The sequence below is a fragment of the Sciurus carolinensis genome, chromosome 6, assembly GCF_902686445.1.
Source record: "Sciurus carolinensis chromosome 6, mSciCar1.2, whole genome shotgun sequence".
In the NCBI taxonomy this organism is placed as follows: Eukaryota; Metazoa; Chordata; class Mammalia; order Rodentia; family Sciuridae; genus Sciurus; species Sciurus carolinensis.
In genome coordinates this window covers 58,049,230-58,072,006 of record NC_062218.1, presented here as the reverse complement: position 1 = coordinate 58,072,006, position 22,777 = coordinate 58,049,230, and the positions used below count along the sequence as shown (strand labels likewise).

General features: G+C 39.0%; 1 protein-coding gene across 1 annotated transcript in view; it reads left to right on the top strand.

The window, feature by feature from the left end:
- The window catches only part of Iqgap2 (IQ motif containing GTPase activating protein 2), a 280,459-nt gene that overhangs the window by 29,772 nt on the left and 227,910 nt on the right, over nt 1–22,777 (top strand). The window contains exon 2 of the mRNA XM_047555267.1: nt 14,881–14,980. Coding sequence (XP_047411223.1) covers nt 14,881–14,980 — 100 coding nt within the window. The remainder of the gene's footprint in view (nt 1–14,880; nt 14,981–22,777) is intronic.

The window sequence follows — 22,777 nt, the reverse complement described above, 5'->3', positions numbered from 1 at the left end:
TGCATGACTGATGTGATCCTACAATATGTATAATCAGGGCTGGGGAGTTAGCTCAGCTGGTAGAGTGCTTGCCTTGCAAGCACAAGGCCCTGAGTTTGATCCTCAGTACGGCAAAAAAAAAAAAAAAAAAAAAAAAAATGTATAATCAGAAAAATGAGAGATTAGACTCCCTTTATGTATGATTGATCAAAACGTATAAATGATTTCTACTGTCACGTACAGCAAATTAGAATAAATTTTTAAAAATATCAACACCCTCCCCCCAAAAAGAAGAAGAAGAAGAAAAAGAAGAAGAAGAAGAAGAAAGAGGGCAAAGTAAATTATTTTGAGTAGAAAAGGTCTGGGAAATCTTCTAGTTAACTGGTTAATTGATGTTTACCAACTCATCTTGTACCAAAAATCTCTTCCTGAACTGACCTCCTCCCCCATGCCCACTGCTCTCTCCTTTTAAGGAGAAAGGCAAGTCATAAGTAATAGATTTGCCACAAAATATTTATTTATAGCCAGGCATGGTGGTACACAGCTATAATCCTGGCTGAGGCAGGAGTCAGGTTTGAGACTCGTCTCAGCAACTTAGACCCCATCTCAAAATAAAAAATAAGAAGTGCTGGGGATGTAGCTCAGTGGTAAAGTTTCCCTGGGATCAGTCCTTAGTACCAAAAAAAGAAAAAAAATATTATTTACACTGAATAACTTTGTGGTTTATGTGCTGAAATATGTGAAGAATGGATTTGTTCGGTGTTTTCAACCAAATTGGAATAATCTTACCTTCCAAGTACATTCTAAAACTTGAAAGAAGAAAACACTTTCTATCATGAGATGAGCCTATCCCTAAAAAAGACAAAGAGAGGCCTGGGTTGTAACTCAGTGGTAGAGTGCTTGACTAACTTGTGTGAGGCACTGGGTTCGATTCTCAGCACCACATTAAAAATAAATAAAGATCCATTGACAACTAAAAAAAAATTAAAAAATTAAAAAAAGAATGGAATGAGAAAGATCTTCTTTGACCTGCATTTTCCCCTCTTGATCTGCTACCCACTCTGTGAACACAGCTAGCTTCTGTGGATCCTGAGGGTGGTGCACATGAAGAGGGTCACATCCATTCCTGAGAAGTTTCTGGAGAGCCCTGTGGATGGAGGATGTGGGTCAGATGGATGGAATGAGATCTTCCTGGAAATGCTCTCTCTCAGCTGGGTTCACTAAACTGCTTCCACATGTGCAGCACAGTGTGAGCCGAACCAGGTCAGAGCCCAGTTGTCCAAAGATGAAGCTGCTCATCTGTGCTGTTAAGCCAGGTGCTGGTGGCATGCAGGCCCATCCGTGTAGCCCACAGGTACACATGGCACATCATCTTGAAATGCCAATTTTATTAGGTTGTGGGTGGAAACCCCTAATGTATTAAATAGTGAAACATTGAGCAGCTGTGGAGTAAAGTATAAAGTGAATGGTATTTTTAAGGGTGACCCTGACATAAGATATTTATGCTAATTGTTCTTTGAGCTGTGCCCACAGATACTCCTCTTCACCCCTAGTTCTTTTCCCCTGTTGACTCTCTCCTGCATTTAAGGTTATTTTTTTGTGGAAAGCTCAAGAATCCTGTTTGGAAAGCTGGGAGTCTGTGGAGGTCACAAGAGGGCCCATAAAACTGCCTTTAGGTTTGCATCTCCTAAAGGTAGTGTGGCAGTTACGAGTGAGACTACTCCAAGCCACATGTTTTGTGTCAGCTGTAATCTTGAACACGTGATTGAACTTTCTCAAGTCTCTTTCTACATATATAAAATGGGTTTAATATTGATATTGTGAGTTAAATATGATAATACTGGTACCAGAAGCAACTGTTCATAGAGAAGGACTGGTGCTGGCTGTGGAAATGTGGATGTCAAGTCAAAGCCTCACCAATTATTTCTATTAGCACCTCCACTGACTCCTCTCTTTACTCATTCATGTTACAAGGTTTCTACAAATTTTTCTTTGCTTACTGGATCCCATCTCTCTGCCCTTCATCTTCTCCTAAGTACCTCTACTTCTCCCTGGCCTGATATCAAGAGGGAAGGAAGTCAGGTTGGGGGAAAGTCTGGAGTGGCCCAAGACCACTGCTGAGGAATCTAGCTTAGAAGACAGAAAAGTGAGGGCTGGGGAGATAGCTCAGTTGGTAGAGTGCTTGCCTCGCAAGCACAAGGCCCTGGGTTCAATCCCCAGCACCACAAAAAAAAAAAAGAAGACAGAAAAGTGTCTGGTGAGACACTCTTGAGACTTGAGACTCTCTGCAGGTAAAGGCGATGAGGGTGGCAGTGGATGGAGCATTAGGTGAGAGACTAGGAACCAAGGATTTTGAAGTCCAGATCTAGGGCCATTTTCTTTAGCTTCTACTTTTCCATGGATACAACTCTAAGCATGTTGCCAGGGAAAGTAGATCCACGTGGACTTTGAATATTGGTGAACAGGTAATGGAGACCGTGCATTGAATATATAAATTAATAGTGACTATGGTAACTTACCACCGACTTAACAGTTGATATCCAGTGAACTGAATGCTTCTGATGCAGTGAGGTTTGTTATTAGATGTGCCAAGTTAACTATGTTGCAAGATCTGTGGTTTGGATCTGATTGGTCCCCAATGCAGCAATGTCCAGAGATGAGGCTTTTAGAAAATGATTGGATCATGAGGGCTCTAACCTTATCAGTGGATTGATTCATTTGATGGATTAATAATTTGAATGGATTCCTGGGACCTCGTTTGAAGAAGTAGGTCACTGGTCACTGGGGCATGTCCCAGAAGGTTAATCTTTTTCTTGATCCTTTCCCAACCCCTCTCTCTCTCTCTTTCCCTTCCCACTTCCCAGCTTCCATGAGTTGAGTAGTTTTCCTCCACCCTTCCACTGTGATGTTCTGCCTCATGATGGGCCCAAAGCAGTGGAACAGTTGACCATGGACTGAATCCTCTGAAACCAGGAGCTGAAAGAAACCTTTCCTACTCGAAGTTGTTTTCTGAGGCTCAAGTGTTTGTCACAGTAACAAAATGCAGATTAATAAACTTTTACCAGTAGACTAACATGCTGCCCAGCTCCCTGATTTTGAGCTGCCACCTGGTCTTGTCACTGTCCTCTTGTACCTGCACTTCTCTCACCTACCCTGCTTGGAAACAGCTGCAAAACATCCTACATGATCTCCCTGCTCCTGTCCTCAGGAAACTTAGAGATTTGGGGGAGGGCTGGGGAAGAATGACCTACTTTAGGTAATTTCACAAAACAGATTTTGAAATCTGAGGAATAGAACCAAACACCAGGAACAAAAGTGCATCTTGAAGTATGTATACCATTTATTATTTTTCCTCTCATCATTGAACAATCACTACCTGCCCTGCCTGCCACACATCAGCTTTTCTGTTCTTTTACTGTAATTAGTTTGTACTTTTCCCAAAGGGGCTTTATAACTTATCTCCAATGTTAAGTGCTCTTTCTTCTGCTAGAGTGTAAACTACTGGGTCACAAAGTCCTCCCACCCTGCTCCTTCTCTCTATTTCTGAAGTGTTCTCTAATGGCTTAAGTTAGAAACTTTGCCACAAACCAAAAGAAACACAGTCTGTTGTTGTGTTGATTGATATTAATTATAAGGCACTTGGAATACATTTTAGGATTCTGCATCTCCATACTTCTCTGCCAGCATTTTGCACCTAGTGGACCATCAATAACAAGAAGAAATTTCTATTCTTGCTTGGCTCCATAATTGTGATACTACTGCTGCACACATGCTGGCAGGACTCTCACGTCTGGAGTAGAAATAATGACTTAATTCTGAAATTGTGTTCAAATCCTCTAAGGAACTAGTGGCTGATACAAGAGAAAACTTGGCCCTCTCCTCCTGTCTGTGGTAGACATGTGGTGCTAGGGCATTTACACACAGTACCACGGTCCAGCCCCCAGCCAAGAATTGCCTGAAGGAGATCAGCGAGGTCTTGAGACTGTAAGTCTGGGCCAGAACAGCGTGAATGATACTTAATGTGGTTGCTGTTCCAGGTATTGTATGAAGTTCTCTGAACTTTGACCAAAGTATCAGAGTCTCTGAACACCTTCATGTGTGTCTTCTGTTCATAAGAATATCCATTTTCCTAAACTCGGGACCATTTGCTTTCTGAGGGTAGTGGTATTGCATGTTAGGAGAAGAAGCACGTGAGCCAAAACCAAACTGTTTGCAGCTTTTTTGCCCAAGTGAGGTAAATTCTTTCCCATGAGAGAGTGTTCTTAGTGTATTCTGTACACTTTCCAAGTAGTTTACAAAGTCATGGGTTGTATACATTCTCTTCAGCCTGCAAACTCCATGTGAGCCTCACCTACTCTTGCCAATTCTACTCCCTTCCCTCATCAGCCATTCCAATTCCTTCTGCTCCCCATGCTGATGAATGAGAAGAATAAAAATATGTTTGCTGTAATATAATAGGGGAACTACAAAACACAAAGGCCAGCGGAAAGTAAACAAAAGCCAAGAGAAGTTTTAAATTCAAACCAGCTCCTGCAATCTACTAGGCCTGGGACCTTGGGCAATGCACTTAACACATTTTCATTTTGGGCAAGTAGAGGCACAAGTACTTTCCATCCGTCCGGTGATGGCTTAGGCATATGAAGTCATTTGTGGTGGAGCACTTTATACATCTATGTGACTTTGATGAAACCAAAGAACTCGGCATGTTTGGTTCAAGTCCTGCTGCTTGATGTTGGCACCATATGCAGTGTTTTATGACTTCTCACAAGTCCAATCTCTTACAAACCCTAAACATGTGGACCGGTGCTAATTTTCATGATCTACTTAAAACCAGAGATGCTTCTTGCTCATGAGAACTAGCCTGATCTACTTTGGTCTAGAATATAATCATATTGAAATGTATTCTTGATCCATGACTGTATTGTCAACACATCCCTATTTGAATAGTGTGACCCATTTCAGAGCTGAGTTTTTGGCAACATTTTTTTAAATTGATTGTCCTGAATTGTGTTAATTCACACTCACTAATAAACTGCATATGCTTGTATTAATAGTACCCTTCTGTTCTACATCATAGCCTCATAATTGAGTCTATTACATTAAACTCTATCAGATATAAGTTTCAGCGTAGCTCCTTAGTATATTGCTAGAACAGGGGAAGCATCCATCTTTCCTCCCTCCCCCTTAATGCTACAAACTCGTCTTTATTTAAATTGGCATATTGGGTGACTTTCTGGAGCTAAGCCATGTGCAGTTTCCACCTCCACTATTTGAAGTCACAAAATGAGTTGGCTGCTACTTGGCTTCCTCTTTCTTCCCCCGTACCATCTCTTCATCCTGTTAATTCTATTGCCAAATCCTGCCCAGGCAAAGCATCACCATGTTTTTCTTCCGCTCTCTAATTTAGACATATAACATTTCTTGTCATACAGGCTTATTGCTGCCTTCTCTTTATTCCCCATTAGGTCCTTTCCATTCCCTCCATTTCTCTCATCCCCACACCTGTTCTTTCTTTAGTTTATCATACCTGAGCTATCTATTCAGACAGTTGTGGCTTCTAGTAGAGCATCATAGTATTAGTCATCTTCTGATCATTTTCTCTCTGCTGCCTTTGAACCTTTTTTTTTTTTTTGGTAGGAGGCTGACTAAAGGTTCATTGTACATTTTGAGTGACAGTGGTCCTTTTCTAGCAGTTCCAATAGATCAATTAGATGCATGAAAGTCACCTTTTTTGTTAGACTTGGCATTAAAGATTCTCTGTCATTATATATTGTTTTTCTATAAGTGAATATTAAAACAAATTTGAACTATTGCTATTTTCTTTTTCCTGAGATGGTGGGGGGGGGGGAGGATTTCACCTTGTTGCCCAGGCTATACCTGAACTCTTGTGATCTTCCTATCTCATCTGAGTGGCTAGGATTACAGGCATGTGTTACCATGCCCAGCTTTTGTGATTTCTGATAATAGATATCTCTAAGGAATATGTCAATGATATAGAGTATTTGGGAAAGTTTGTGGAAAAATCATGAACTTGGAATCAGTGTTGTTTCAAATCCCAATTCTGCCATTTAACTGTCTTTATGATCTTAGAGTGATCTAAGCCTACATTACTTGACATCTCTTATCTCTTGTTTCTTATCAGACAAATGGAGAATGCAATCCTATCTTAAGAGTGATGCATGGACTAAGAGATAATATATAAAAAATAATAGTACTTACAAAGAGCTCACTGCTAATCCTTTCCATCTGTTACTGTGTTTGTGTGTGTGTGAGAAAGAGAAACAGAGTCAGAGACAGACACACACAACAGTGGGAATTGAACCCAGAGTTCAGGGCCTCACTTGTGCTAGGCAAGTGCTCTACCACTAAGCAATATACACAGTCATTTTTACATATATCATTAAGTTACTCAGACTGGTATCAAACTTGGAATTCCTGTCTCAGCCTCTCAGGGAGCTGGGATTATAGGAATAATACACCACCTAACTGTGTCTGCTATTTTTCATGTACACATCACAAAGAGCTTACATTGATTAGAGAAATATGACATGTGGACTCTAAAGCATATACAGGGGAAAAAAATACTAGTCATAACCAAGAAGTTACTTTGTACTTACATTTGAGCCATTGGTGATTTATTTTTCTTTTCTTCTAATAGTCAAAGAAAAAAATCATCTAAGACTATTCTATTGTTTTCTAAAACTTCCAGCTTTGTAGGAATATCCTCTGATAGTTTACCTTTTGTGGGTAGTTGTTAAGAGAAGGACAAGATGTTACCAGTAACTTGGTACTCCTTGGAGACAGTTTGTTGTTTTTTTGTTTGTTTGTTTTAGTCTTTGGTGTGTTTTTTTTGTTTTTTTTTTTTGGGTAGGACTGGGGATGGAATCCAGGGGTGCACACCTGCTAGGTAAGCACTCTACCACTGAGCGACACCCCCAGCCCACTTGCTACTCCTTGGGAACAATCCAGAGGACTGTGGTTATTTAACTTACTAAGTCTGTTTAATGGGTTGTAAAGTATCATTATTCCTGTGGGGTATTAAAGTTTAGGTAAACATTTGGGTCTTTAAAGTATTCATTATTTATAGAGAACAGGGAGACTCATTTTAAGACTAGTTCTAAATAATTTGGGGCATTTTTCACTGACCATCTTAAGTAAGTTTATACTCCAGTAAAGATGATCTGAGTTCCTTTCCCTTCTTTTAAAAATAGTAGCAGCTTATAGAGACTGAAGGTTTTAAAATTACCTTCTGTTGTTGAAGTTAAAACTTTAAAATTGGCTGTGGAAACTTAACACTCTATTCTTCCCTCTGGAGGCTGTGTGGGGCGGGGATGACAGGGTGTCTGTGTAGGAGCAGGCAGTGGGCAAGTGGAATTTTCCCTGTGCTTTCTTGGTTCCCAAAATGTTTCTTGAAATTATAATTGTTTGAGAAATCCCAAATCTAGGAATCACTGCTTTTAATTCTTCTCCCAAATGGAATAAAGGTCTAGACAGACCTGTTTCCTCCCATCTCAGTCTGCAGCTGGCCAATCTCTGTGTATGAACCTTAACATCACCATGGTCTGTTTTGGGTTTCTAGATCATGAAAAACAAAGCTAGACATTCTTGTTCAAATGTGCATAGTGGGCAAAAGTGAATTTTCCTTTTGTTGGTGAGAATTAGAAATGAAGTCCTGTTCTGAAAACGTGTCCTGGGTTTTGCCTTCCAGGGTTGATACAAACAGCACCAGGTGCTCACATGTGATATTCATATTCTTGGGGGAAAAGTTTTGAGTTTCTTATCTGTAAGTGGGATCCCAGAACCCTATGCCCTGCGTAGAACTTAATACCGTGTTCCTTGAAAGCACATTTGTAGAAAAGGATCAGTTCCATAAGGTCTATTTCCCCACATTCCTGAATAGTTGTGACACAGGAGCTTCTTAACTCTTCTGGGCTTCAGTGACCTCACTGGAACAGGGAGAGGAAGAACTACTGGTCAATCTGGGATCTAACTCTTGTTGGTAAACATGTAGCTTCAGTATCGGCTGCCCTTATTTCCTCACCTGGAAAAATATCCTCATGATGAACTTGAAGTTTTAGGTCTTTTCTTATTCAAGTGAGTGACCATAGCCCTTTACAGCCTTGTCTAACCTGAATAGCTCCTGGGGTTGTGTGTTCATTTACAACCTCAGAAAACGTTCTTAGCTATTTGTGATGGAAAAGACATACCAGGAATGGTGTGGAGGGCCACCTTTAAATAAAGCTCACCTTCCCTTAGTACTGGAGAAGATGGCCATGTTCCATCAGGGCAGTGGGCTTGGTAGGATCAGACTTGGAAGGACATAGTTTATCTTCGACCGAAAGGCGAGCACCACTGTTAAGCAGCATTTACTCTGAGCACCTACTATTTCCTTGGCCCTTGGTAAGGATTCAGAAATGGATGAGACTCGAGGCCATGCACTGAGTTTTTTCAGTGACTTGAGGAAGCCTGTTTCTAACACATGGTTTAGCACTGCCATCATTGTTTCGTATCCTTTAGAGTACCTGTGAACATGTGTCAGGTTGCTAACAACTTCAACCTCAATTTTTCCTATTTTTCAAAAGAAAATTCAATTTAGGGAAGTTTGATCATAGGGCCCTTTTAAATTTAAGTAGCTGTGAAATACTTCAGGAAGCTGGTATGAAGCCAGAATATAACATGGATCAAGTTTACTTGAGTGTATCAACTTTCTTAAAAATCTTGAACTTTTGGTTCTCTCATTTTTGTATCCCACTCCTCCTACCTTGCCCCCACTTTTAGTGTTAGTGTCAAATCTCTTGCTTCTTGTGTCTTCTTTGGGGTATAAATGCCATCTCCAGTAACTATTATTATTTTTATTTTTTTTGTGGTGCTGGGGATTGAATTTAGGGCCTTGTGCATGTGAGGCAAGCACTCTACCAACTGAGCTATATCCCCAGTAACTATTCTGTAAGCCCTGAGACTGGGGACATATCCATTTACCTATTCCCTTCCAGGTAAAGCAGTTCCCAACTCATAGAAAATGGTTTAGTACACAACCGTAGTGAATTACAAACCCAAAGATATTTAGGATTCTTTGTAGAAATTTTGCATCACACAGAATAACAGTGTGTACTTAAAATACTAAATGGTGGGTATATTTCTCTGCATGGATGATTCCATCATATTCTCAATCTTCTGCTTTTCCTGAAGAGGATATACTCTAAATGACACCATTTTATGAAACTGGATTCCCAGCCCTGTTTTTGCTGATTCTTTCCAACTGTCTGTCTATTATATCCCCCAAATCCAAGCATCTTATAATTATGCCAAACTTTTAATTGTTTAACTATAATAAAACCCCATGAGGAACATACTGTGTTCAGCCCCTGGACCAGACTGGCACCAAGCAACCATTTGACTGTTTGAACAAATGAATGAATTTTAATTCAAAGGATCTGGTGGCCTTGGTGTTCCTGTGGGAAGGGAGCAGGTGGAGAGTAGGGGAGATTAAGCAGTGGCCATGTCAACTCTTTATCAAAGGAGGTAGATCTTTGCTCTTTTTACATTGAACTTGGTGGATGTTCTTTGAGAAACAGACTCAGATTTCCTTCCATCTCACTTCTACTTCCAAACCTTCTTTACCAACTCACTTTGATTCTGCTCCTTAAACCTCTAAATAAGCCCTCTCATGTGATTTCTATAGAATGTATTTGCTTTAAAATAATGAAGGGAGGGGAAGGGTATGGAGGTAGGAAGGATAGCAGAGTGAAACAGACATTATTACCTCATGTACATGTATGACTGCATGACCAATGTGGTCCTACAACATGTACAATCAGAAAAATGAGAAATTATACTCCATTTATGTATGATTTACCAAAATGCATAAATGTATTCTGTCATGTATAACTAATTAGAACAAATTTAAAAAATCAAACAATTTCTTTTAGCCTTTGTCAACTGATTTTATAAATGGCATTCTGTGAATTACTAATACTTCAAGAGCTGTTCTTCATAGTGTCCTCATGTGTCTTAGGGTTCAAGGCAGCAAATAAAGATGAACTTTAGAGGAAATCACATTTAATCAAGTTGTGTTTTTAAAAGAAGTAATTCTGAAGCCACTCAGAAGACCCATCCTTGGTATGTTGGTGAGTACTGGTTTGGACCGGTGCAGCAGCAGGCTGTGGTGCTGAAGGGCCTCAGATCCAACCCCGGCTTTGCTGCTGACCCAGGCGTAGCCATGGGCCGTCCTTTCCCTCACTTGACTTCTGGTTTCCTCATTTGTAAGAAAGAGATAATGCCTATCTTTCAGGGTGATTATGAAAACCCCACAACAACATGGAAAAGTGCTTTATAGGCAGTAAAGTCATATCTTGAATTATTGGCTCCATGATGGCTCTTTAAATGGTAGGGCTGCTACCCATGCCTGTAGCTCTTATCAGTAGTTGCTACTAAGTAAATGATGAGTAATGCAGAAACCTTTGTAGGCATCCTGGGGCTCAAAAGTGTCTGTCTTTGCTGTTGAGACTTTTTCAAACTCATAGCTTTGGCTTACGCTTTGAAGGTAGGTCACGATAGGTGTTCGCTACTACTGAAGGAAGGAAGGTGAGGCAGAAAGAAGTGTGGAGGGAAGAGCAGTGGGTGGGCCAGGTATGTGGAACGGCAGAGGGAAGGAAGAGATGTGTATCAGGAAGCCCCATTGTCTGTTAGTTCACTCCCCTGTCCCTGGTGCTTTGATGCATGCTGGGCACATAGAACCAATGACTTAAACATTAGTTGAGTGAGTTCTGTGGAATGGTACCATATGTACCCCATTGATGATCATACGCTCATTGTATTCAGGGAAATAAGAAAATAAAATTACTCTACATAGCTATTTTGGGGCTCTTTTATTGGCTTTTTTTTTTTTTAATAAGAGATTATGTTTACTAAAGATTTTTGGCCAGTTTGTGACCTTTGCCTGGTAGTATGCCAGACACCCGTAGGACACAAATGTGCCTTTTAGGTGTTAAGGTGCAGTAAAGAAGGACCAGGAAAAGAGGAAATTTTGAGCTGGGACAATTGGAGAAAACTTTAGGAAGGAAGTGGCCATTGGGTTGAGCTTTAAAGATAGGATTCCTTCAACTATGGTCAGTATTTTGCATTTACCATATAAAACTGTGTGTGTCACTACTGAATAAAAAATAGAATAAATTGTGTATGTATTAATGTATGTATTAATTTACACATTGACTTTTTTTTTTTTTTTTTTTTTAACTTAGAGTAATATCAGAGTCTGTGAGCCCTCAGCAGCTTTCCTGGACTGTAGAATCTTGGCATGATTTGTGGAGGCAGTTGGGGCAAAAGCTGAGGGATTGGGTGCTACTAAGGCTTCTGCCTTCTCCTAGGTGGGTCAGTTGAGCTGGAGGGAGAGTTTTTCCTTTTGAATGTGGTCCCAGTGCTTATGTTCTTAAAAATTGGGAATGGTAGACTGAGTATATGGGCCGCCCCAATTTTATTTTGGTTTCAAGCTTTAGTTTGTCTGAGGTAGTATAAAATGAAAATATCCTGTCAGCAATGGGAAACAGTCTTTAAACTGATATTAAAATGAGAAACTAGAAATCACATGGTCTCCTGGGGTTAACTGTTAGAAACAATGGATAGAAAGTGGGCATGGGCTATAGTTTGGATCTGAGATGTATTCCAAAAGTCCATGTGTTAGAGACTTGGTCACCATCCTGTAGCCCTGTTGAAAGGTGATGAAACCTTTAAGAGGTATGCACTCAAAAAATAAATTAAAAAAATAAATAAAAGAGGTATGCACTCATGTAAGGAAGCGAGGTCATTGGAAGTATGCTCTTGAAGGGGATATTGGAACTCCAGCCTCTTCCTAACTCTGTTTTCTAGACACCATGAAGTAAAAACCCTCAGCCTGTACACAGTCCTGCCATGATGTATTGTGCCACCACAGTCCCAAAGAGGTGGGGCCAAGTCACTATGAACTAAAACTGTGAGCCAAGATAAACTTTCCATTCTTACAAATTGCTATATCTCAGGTATTTTATTACAGTAATGGAAACCTATCAGAGGATGCCAGATATCTTTTAAGAAAGACCTGGAGAAGAAAATTATAGTTTGATTCAAGGTATATTCATTATGGGGTAATCCTAATGCCATAATGAAATAATCTAATCATCCTTACTTAAAAATGATTCACTTGAAGGTATTTTTTTCACTAAATATTTGAGAGGTACCTACCTATGTGTAAGGAGCCATGATAGATGTGAGGGAGATGTGAAGATGAATCAAAATAGACTCCGTTCTTTGAAGAAATACCAGTTTGGAGAGAGACATGACCCATTCACAAGCTAGGGTTTCTCTGATGAGTAATGTAACAACAGTGTGAACTGAAGTTCAGATGGAGTGGATGGATTCGGACTCAACCATTCCTGGAATTTTACTTGGGTAAATGTCTAAGATGTCATACACAGAGCAGAAGAATGGCTTTCCAGGCAGTGAGAAGGTGGAGTGCGGAAGACTTCGACATAAAAGGGGGCTGTGCAGTCCTGGGATACAGCGCTTCCTGGAAAGCTGGCTGAAGTGTAGGCTCCATAGAGGGGTGGAGAGGCAGAGGGTTCTAGAAGTTTGTTCTGCAGAAAATGGGAAACCATCTTGAGGTTTTGAGAGAGGGAATAACATCAGTAGGACCATGTGTTAGCATGAAGCTTCTGCTGGGAGTGAGAGAATGGGTAGAGGAGAGGTGGGCTGAGCAGCAAAATCTGCTCTTCAGATGCGGGAGAGATGCAGAAGGCCTGGGAAGTACAGAGGAAGATCCTTGAGAACTTTCGTACTTTTCTGAAATGAGAGAGCTCTTTTAAAATTCCACTCAGATTGAGTTTAATAAAGAAAAAAAAATGGTTTTGACAAATATAAATCTTCTGGCTTCATTCATGCAGATGAGGAGGCTGTTGGAGTGCAGGGACAATGGAAAATTGGGAGCGGTTGGAAGGGAGGTGGGGACAGGCTAGAGACTCACACCCTGCTTCTGTCATGGCCAGCATCTGCAGGTGCTGTTCCATGTGTCACCTCTGTGTCCCTTCCCTTCCTCCTCTCCTGCCGATTCCCTTTCTTTATCATCCACAGACAGAGACATTAAGTTCTTACACACTACTCCATTCTGTCCAAATATTTCTGGCCTCAGTGTTTCTGCTCTTCACTTGGGCAGATGACCTCTCAGCTCATATGCCTAACTGTAAAGTGAAGCAAGTTCCTTATCACAGTGTCATGGGACCTGAACGAGAAAATGCATGGCGAACAACTTTGCTCAAGACCTCAAAGACAGTGCTGCCTAAATAAGAACCTAGTGTGCATGTCTGTGCTTATGGTATTCTGCCTTACTTTTTTTTTTTTTTTTTTTTTTTATAAAAGAGAGTATTCTCTTTCAAACAGTCTGAGGGTTTAGCATTATTTTTAGATCTTAAGCACTTAGCATGGTACTTACTCCTGAAGAGTTCAAAATGTGACATTAATTCCTTTTGTTTGCTAAGGTGATGTTGTTGACCTGTCAGCAGCAGGATGTGGGATTTGCATGGTTTTCTTAGAGATTGATGGGTGACCTTCATATCCTTGTCTTTTCTTGTGACCACAGGTCCCCTTTATGAAAATGGCTGACTAGAGCTGGCAACTTGGAACACAAAAGCAAACACTGACATTCCTCCCCTGCTGCACACACTGACACACGTGCTGCCTTCATTAGATGAAGTGATCTAACAAGCTAGAATTAGTTTTATGACTGTCAGATTTAAAGTTCAAGACGGAAGAGGGAAAAGGAGTCCTTTTTATGGGAAAGCAATATTGTCATGTAAACAGGCAGCAGAGTTGACCGAGTTAAGAGTTGGACGCTGTGGAGGCTGCAGGCAGAAGAAGCACAGTCAGGTATGGTGAGGCTGTGGTCTCCACAGAAGAGCAAGGCTCAAGTGTTGAAGTTTGTGAACTAGCCTTGTATTGGAATAAAGAGTGTGGACTTGAAAACTCGAATCACTTCCTGTTTTGATTTTGTCTTTGAATACATGCTAAGTAAAAAGGTTGACCTTGTAGATGAGCGAGGGGGAAGTTTTAGAGACTTGGGCATCCCTACAGTGGGATTGATCCATTTTTTAAAAATTCTAATTAGTCGTAAATGATAGCAGAATGCATTTTGATTCATTGTACTCAAATGGAGCACAACTTTTCATTTCTCTGGTTGTACGTGATGTAGAGTCACACCATTCCTGCAATTATAGGGTAATAATGTCCATCTCATTCCACCACCTTTTCCACCTCCATGTCCTTTCCCCTCCCCTCTCAATCCATCTTTTGGGTTGGATGAAAGGCATTGATTTCTTCACGGATGGGCTGGGAACACACAAGTACTTGAATATTCTTTGTTCAATCCCAGAGTTTCTGGGATATTGTGTGGATCAGTGCCTCCAAGTTTAGCCACTGGACAAATTTCTATAGCCTTTTTAAGGACAGTTGTTCCTGGTAGACCAGGCTCTAATTGACTTGAGACTGTTCAAATCCTAAGGTATTAACTCTATAAAACATGATCACTGTTCTGACTCTATAGTAATTTCAATACTTCTTCTGTCTTGTTTTTGTTTGTTGTTTTCTGAGGTAAAATTCAAATGGAAATCTTTTTCTATGTGTAATGTTTTAATACCCCATTTCTGAAGTTTCAGTGAACTCATATAATATCCATCCTTCCTCCCTCTCTTCCTTTCCTTTCCTCTTGTTCTTTTTTTCCTGTGCTGAGAATCAAACCCAGTGCCTCCTACATGCTAAATATGTATCGTACTCCTGAGCTACACCCTCAGCACTGAGTTTTTTCTACTCAGTGATCTCAGATGTTTATTCATTAAAGACTGCCCTTGTAGGTAATATATTATTTCCCTTTGTTTCTAGCTATCGTGGATGATGAAAGGCTCTCTGCAGAGGAAATGGATGAGAGGAGGCGGCAGAACATTGCTTATGAATATTTGTGTCACCTGGAGGAAGCCAAGAGGTAAGATCCAGACCTAGGCTATTGGTGTGCCTTCTTTTGGAGATAAGCTTTGGGGGAAGGGTATGGAATTTAATGACCAAAAGGTACTTGAATGGGCTGGCAGCTCTGAAGGGTTGTCAAAAGTTGGGTATAACCAGGGAGAGAATCTTGTTTGCAATCAGTGATTTAGAACTAACCAAACTTCCCATGCCAGGTCAGTGAGCCAGGGGAGCCCTGCGACTCCACTCCAGTTCTCAGTCACAACCGGATGCACACTACGCTCACCTGTGTATATGCTGCTATACTTCTAATAACTCATTTGTAGTCTTGTTGGCAGCAGGCTAATGGAGATGAAAAACCTATTTTTTAAATGTTTAGGCAGGTTTAAGAAAAAGTTGTCACCACAGCCAAGATCAAGGCCCTAGGGAGGCAGCTGGTCCTTTTCCCTTCTCTGGAACCTCCCAAGAAATCACTGAACAAATGGCAGATTTTTTCTTTTCTTTTTTTTTTTATTGTGCTTTTATTAGCGCATTATATTGAAGGAAATTCTTTTTTTCCATATTTTTGTTGGTGCATTATAGTTGTACATAATGGTGTACAAATAAGGATTTGTTGTTACATATTTGTATATGCACACAATGTAACAATTAATTTGACCAATATGATTCTCAATTATTTTCCCTTCCTCCCTTCCTCTGGTCCCTTTCCTCTATTCTACTAATCTCCCTTCAATTTTCTTGAGATCCCTTTCCCAACATCTTTCTTTTCCTTTTTTCTCTCTAGTTTCCACATTAAGAGAAAGCATATGACCCTTGACCTTCTGAGTTTGACTTATTTCACCTAACATAATGATCTCAAGTTCCATCCATTTTCCTGAAAATGACACAATTTCACTTTTATTCATATCTGAATAAAACTCCATTGTGTATATATACCATATTTTCTTTATCCATTCATCTGTTGATAGGCACCTAAGCTGGTTCCATAGTTTGGCTCTTGTGAATTGTGCTGCTATAAACATGGGTATGCATGTATCACTGTAGTATGATGATTTTAATTCTTCAGGATAAAAACTGAGGAGTAGAGTAGTATAGCTAGAACATATGATGACTTTATGCCTAGTCCTTTGAGGAGCTTTCATACTGATTTCTGTGGTGGTTGTACTAATTTACAATCCCACCAACAAGTATAAAAGTGTTCCTTTCCCTCCCACATTGTCTCCAGTATTTATTATTGTGTGTATGTATGTATGTATGTATGTACGTTACCAGAGATTGAACCCACATCACCAGCCCTTTTTTATTTTGAGACAGGGTCTTGCCAAGTTGCTGGGGCTGGCTTTGAGCTCATGATCCTCCTACCTTAGCCTCCTGAGTCACTGGGATTACAGGCTTGTGCCTGTAATTGTTCCTATTCTTGACGGTTGCCCTTCTGACTGGAGTGAGATGAAATCTCAGTGTGGTTTTGATTTGTGTTTCCCTAATTGATAATGATGGTCAACATTTTTTTCCCACATATTTGTTGGTCATTTGTATCTCTTCTTTTGAGAAGTATCTGTTTAGTTCATTTGCTCATTTATTAATTGGGTTATTTGTTTTTTGAGAGTTAAGTTTTTTGAGTTCTTTATATTCTGTAGATATTAATCCTCTGTCAGAAGAGTGGCTAGCAAAGATTTTCCCTCATTCCGTAGGGTCTTTCTTCACATTCTTAATCATTTCATTTGCTTTGCAGAAGTGCTTTAATTTGATGCCATCCCACTCACTACTCTTGGCATTATTTCCTGTGTTTTCGGGTCCTATTGAGAAAATTGCAGATTATTTCAAATTCTTCATCAGACTGGTTTGGACATTGGGGAGAAGCAATGACTTGAATCAAGTTCTTTCTCCTCAAGTGTATCCTCAGACTTTTTTACTCACCCCTCCCTAATGATAAATACATAGTGGGACAATAGCATTTGGACTAAAGTCCATTGGTCATTTAGCTGCAGTGTAGATTTATGACAGCAATCTCCTCTTTAACCTGTGGGTGTGTGATCACTTAGGATAAATTGTCTCTAAAATCACATTGACTCTTTTAGACTCTTCCAATTAAGAAAATGTGTTGGGTTCTCCAAGGAGAAAGTGAAGATAAAGAGTCCTAAGTGCAAATACTTTCTTTATCAGAGGAATCAAGGGAACTTTGTCCTTTGCTGGGTGAATGTCCATATACCATGAGTTAGAGTTTGATTTAATGCTTGTGCAACACAGTTTTTCATCTGGTACTGGAGGCACTGTACCATTCCACGAGTATGATGTGTTATCTACGTAGAAAATAAACCCTTAAGTGATCTTTGGTGCTACTTATCTCTGATCACTAGTATATAGCTATCTACAGAGCTAGAATGATGAGAATTTTAATCAGTATTTTGTAGAACACCACTCAGTGACACATGCCCTAATTTGGTATCAAAATTGTTCCATGGGGGGTGGGGTGGGGGTTCTCAGTGTTGTTTAATATTTTAACAGTGTCATGTAACTTCCTTTACGTTCTAATAGCCACGTTTTAAAATTTGGTTACCATGTCTGTGAAATCTACAGTTAGGTTGCAGGACCCTAAAGATTCTCAACTAGTCTAATGATTATGAAAAACATGCTTTTAGTCAAATGATTGCTAAAAAAAAAATTAGATAAGGAGAATGATTCATAAATATTCAAAAGGAATGAGATTTCAATGAAAAAGTTTGAGTTGGAAACGTCCTTCATATCCACATACTTCATAGTCTATGCTTCTGCCTCCTGCTATTTTTTATTTTTTATTTTTTGGTAGGTGGGGAAAGGTACGTGACTGGTAGTTGGTAGACCTGATTTCCTTGTCCCAGCTCCACCACTTATAAGATGCATGACTTTGGACAGGCCACTTGACCTGTGTGGAAGTACAGTTTTGTTTCCTCTATAAATGGCATGATAAAGACAATACTACCACCTGCCTTATCTAGTTTGTAGGGTTTTTTTTTTTAAAGTTATCAATGAAAAATGTTTATTGGCAGTGAAAATAGCCCAGGCCAATTATACTAATGGTTAGGCGATAACTGGTAAACTAGAAGATCAGTTATAGCAATCACCTTTAGGATGACACTAAAACAAAATGTAATATTCTTCTAAGAATTAACATGATGACCAGGATTAGAAAATGCCATTTAAGTAGGAATTTGGTCTCTCAAGTACTCCAGTATAGCATCGGTTCCTTTCATTAATATGGCTGCTTGAGGAACACGGAATGAATTTCCATCTAGTAGTAAAGTTCTTAAGTTCACACAATTACCAAACTCTGGTGGAATTTGTAGGAGATCATTATTTTGAAGGTCCAATGTGGTCAGATTTTCCATCATCCTCATTTTCTGAGCATCCACAGATCCAACCTGATTATTACTAATCAGAATTGTTTCAAGCAATACAAAACTTCAGGTAGCATTTTGAACCTATTAAAGGAAAGATTGATTGTTTGTAATCTTATCAACAATTTCATTTCTTCTGGCAAAGAATTTAAAAAATTGTTCCTGTAATCCCAAGGGCTCCAGGAGGCTGAGGCAGGAGGAGTTCAAAGTCAGTCTCAGCAACTTACTGAGGTACTTAGCAACTCAGTGAGACCCTGTCTTAGATCTAAAAAAGTCAATTTTTGAAGCATACATAACTCCAAGGATATAGAGGAAAGCTTATTAAAACTGAGATTGACATCAGAAACCATTTCCTTCAGTTCTACAATCCTTTTTGGGATTTCACATAGTTGATTCTTACTGAAGTTAACAGAAGTGATGATGTTGTTTTTTATTGCATCAAAAACTTCATCAGGAATCAAAGTTGCTTGCTTATCACTATAGTCTAATATTTTTAATGCGACGATGGCATGTATATTGACTCTGGACTCACTTGGTAGTGTCATGGCAGTCTCAGCAACAGAGCCACTTTGGCTAGGTCCATCATATTTATTATTTCTCTCCGAATGGTTCTCAAAGGATTTCCTTCTAGTGCCAGGAATTTCAAATGTAGGTTTCCCAATGAACAGGGCAGACTACTAATATCATTGTTACTTAAATCAAGTCTTTCCAAAGACTGTAGTAGTGTAATTTCATCTGGAACAGATTTTAACTTGTTATCCCTCAGGTCCAGCACAAGGATGGAATTCAGATGCCTAAGATGTTCTGCTCCTAACATTTCAATCTGGTTTTCACCTACATGCAATTCATGTCAGAGAAAACATTCGGCCTTTGGTTTTTTGGGATTGGCTTATTTCACTTAGCATGATATTCTTCAACTTCATCCATTTACCAGCAAATACCTTTAATTTCATTCTTCTCTAAAGTTAAGTAATACTCCATAGTATGTATGTGCGCGCGTGTGTGTATCACATTTTCTTTATCCATTCACCTTCAATAGTATACATGAAGGAAATTCTGGTAGTTTGTAGGTTTTTTTTCCCTAAAAATTAATTAAAGAAGGTGAAAGTATTCTGTAAACTATAGTGCAGCCAGGTCTATGGTGATAACATAAGTACAGTTTGCTCTACAGTATATCAAAGTGGTGTAAGTGTAGCTTGAAAGCTTGTCATCTTTTGTAGTATTTTTGAAATTGGTAGTTGGGTTTTGTTTTAGAAAGTCACCATAACAATGACCCCAGGTCCTTTGAAGAAACCTTCCTTTGGAATAACTTCTTTGAAAGAATAGGCTGTGAAAATCAAATTTGTTCCTCTAAGATATATTTTCAAAAATTTTTATTATTAGAGGAGATAAGATGTAATATGTATTTATGAATCATTAAGATATAAACACTTTCAAGGAAGCTGAATTTTGTTTACCGATTGTATAAAAGCTATGTGACTACTAGGTACATAGAATGCTATGATTGATGCTGGAGTTGGAGAATATCATACTAAGCAAATAAGCCAAACCCAAAAAACCAAAGGGCAAATGTTTTCTCTGATATGCAAATGCTAATTTACAATGGGGGGCAGTGCTATGGAGGAATAGAGTTACTTTATTTTAGGTAGAGGGGGAGTGAAGGGAGGGGAAGTGGCATGTGGGTAGGAATGATAGTAGAGTGAAACAGACATTATTACCTCATGTACATATATGACTGCATGACTGATGTGATCCTGCAATATGTACAATCAGAAAAATGAGAAATTATACTCCATTTATATATGATTTATCACAATGCATAAATGCATTCTACTGTCATATATAAGTAATTAAAACAAATTAAGAAAAAGAGAGCATAGTACCCAGAAATTTCATGATTCTAAATTGAAGAAATATATGAAGAAGTGAGTTTTTCTCTGTTCAGAAGATTATTTGACAGAATTTATCCCATGATTCTTTTATAGCTCTAGCACCTTAGGAATTCGTCATTGGATTTATAACGTGTATATGTGTGTTCATGTGAGTGCAGTTGCTTAGAATGTTGAGTTTCTACCAAATTAGATTCTTCCAAAATTAGATAACCTAGATGAAATGGACAAATTCCTAGAAAGACACCAAACTACCAGAACTGAATTAAGAGAGAAAAAAAATCTGAATAGGCTGAGCATGGTGGCGCATGCCTGTAATCCCAGCAGCTCAGGAAGCTGAAGCAGGAAGATCACAGGTTGGGAGCCAGCCTCAGCAACTTAGCGAGACTATAAGCAACCTAGTGAGACCCTGTCTCAAAATAAAAAATAAAAAGGGCTGGGGAATGTGACTCAGTGGTTAAGTGCCCCTGGGTTCAATTCCTGTTACAGGGGGAAAAAAAAAATCTGAGTAGATTTAAGACATGCAAAGTTAGTAGTCAAAATTCCAACATGTCCAGATGACTTCATGGTAGAGTTCTGCTAAGTATTTAAAGAAGAATTAACATGGTAAGTTTTATATTTTATGTTTTTCACTACTATTTAAACAATAAATTTAAGAAAATTAAAAAAAGAGGAATTAACACCAGTCACTCAAAAACTCTTCCAAATAAATGAGAGGAGGAAACACTTTCCAACTCATTCTTTGAGGCCCGTGTTACCCTAATGCCAAAGCTAGACAAAGATATCTCAAGAAAACTGAAGACCAATATCTTATGAGTAAAATTGCAAAAATCCTCAACAAAATCTTAGCAAATAGAATCCAGCAACATACAAAACCATTTTTTCACTACCCAGTGGGACTACAACCTTGGTTTAACACCTGAAAATCAATATAATAGGTCATACTAGTGGAATAAAGGGCAGAAATCAAATGATCATCTCATTAAGGTGCATGAGCAGCATCTGATAAAATCCAGCCTCTTGTTGATATAAAAACATTTAAGGGCTGGGGTTATAGCTCAGTTGGTAGAGTACTTGCCTGACAAGCACAAGGCCCTGGGTTCAATCCCCAGCATGGCAAAAAAAAAAAAAAAAAAAAAAAAAAAAAAGGAATCTAAAAAACATGTAAGAAACTAGGAATGGATGAGAATTTCACCTGCTAAAGAGCATCTGTGAAAAATTCACAATTTACATCATACTTAATGGTGAAATACTGGATGCCTTCTTTCAGAAGCTGGCTTTGATCTTGAGATCCTCCTGCCTCATCCTCCCAAATTGCTGGGATTACAGGCATTTGCCACCAGGTCTGGCTTTCCTTTTTCTTTTCTCAGTTCAAAATCGACAAGCTGATCCTAAAATTCATATGGAAATACAAGGAATGTAGAAAAGTCAAAACAGTCTTGAAAAAGAAGAACAAAGTTGGAGGACTCATATTTCCCAATTTCAAAACTTACAAAATCAAGACAGTGTGGTACCAACATGAGGATACACATATAGATCAATGGAGTGCAGTTGAGGATCCAAAAAACCTCTGATACTTATGGTTCATTCATTTTTGCCGGGGGAATTAAGGCAATTCAATGGGAGAAAAATAGTCTTCAAAAAAGGACACTGAGACAACTGAAGATCTGCATGCATGAAAATGAATTTGAACCACATTCACACCATATACAAAAATTATCATAAAATAAATTATTAACCAAAATGTGAGAGTCACCAGTATAATTCTTTTTTTTTTAAATTTTTTGCTGTTGTACATGGACATGAGACCTTTATTTTATTTATTTTCATGTGGTGCTGAGGATCGAACCCAAGTGCCTCACACATGCTAGGCAAGCGCTCTACCACTGAGCCCCAGCCCAGTATAATTCTTTTAGAAGAAAACATGGGAGTAAATTTTTGTGATCTTGGTTTGGGCAATGGTTAGGCAATGAGATTTGACACCAAAACCAAAAATGTCAGAAGTAAAATAGATAAATTTAACATCATAAAAATTAAAGCCTTTTTTAAAGTCAGAAGATACCATAAGGAAAGTGAAAGATGAATCATGTATCTGATAAAGGACTTGCATCCAAAATATATAAAGGATTCCTACCACTTGGTGTCAAAAGTCAATAGCTGGACTGGGTATATAGCTCATTTGGGAGAGTGTTTGCCTCGCAAGCATGAGGCCCTGGGTTCAATCCCCAGTACCACCAAAAAAAAAAAAAAAAAAAAAAAAAGTCAATAGCCTAATTTTAAAATAGGCTAATTTAAACCTAGACAACAGATCTGAAAGATTGATAAAGAAGATATGACCAATAAACACAAGACAAGAGGAACCACAAAGCAAAACCACCATGAGATATCCCTTTATATCCAGTAGGATAGCTTCCATCCATAAGGTGAATTACAACAAATGTGAGGATATAGCTCAGTTGATAGAGTGCTTGCCTCGAAAGCACAAGGCCCTGGGTTCAATTCCCAGTTTCCATATGATCCAACAATTCCACTCCCAGGTATTTTGAAAGTCTATAT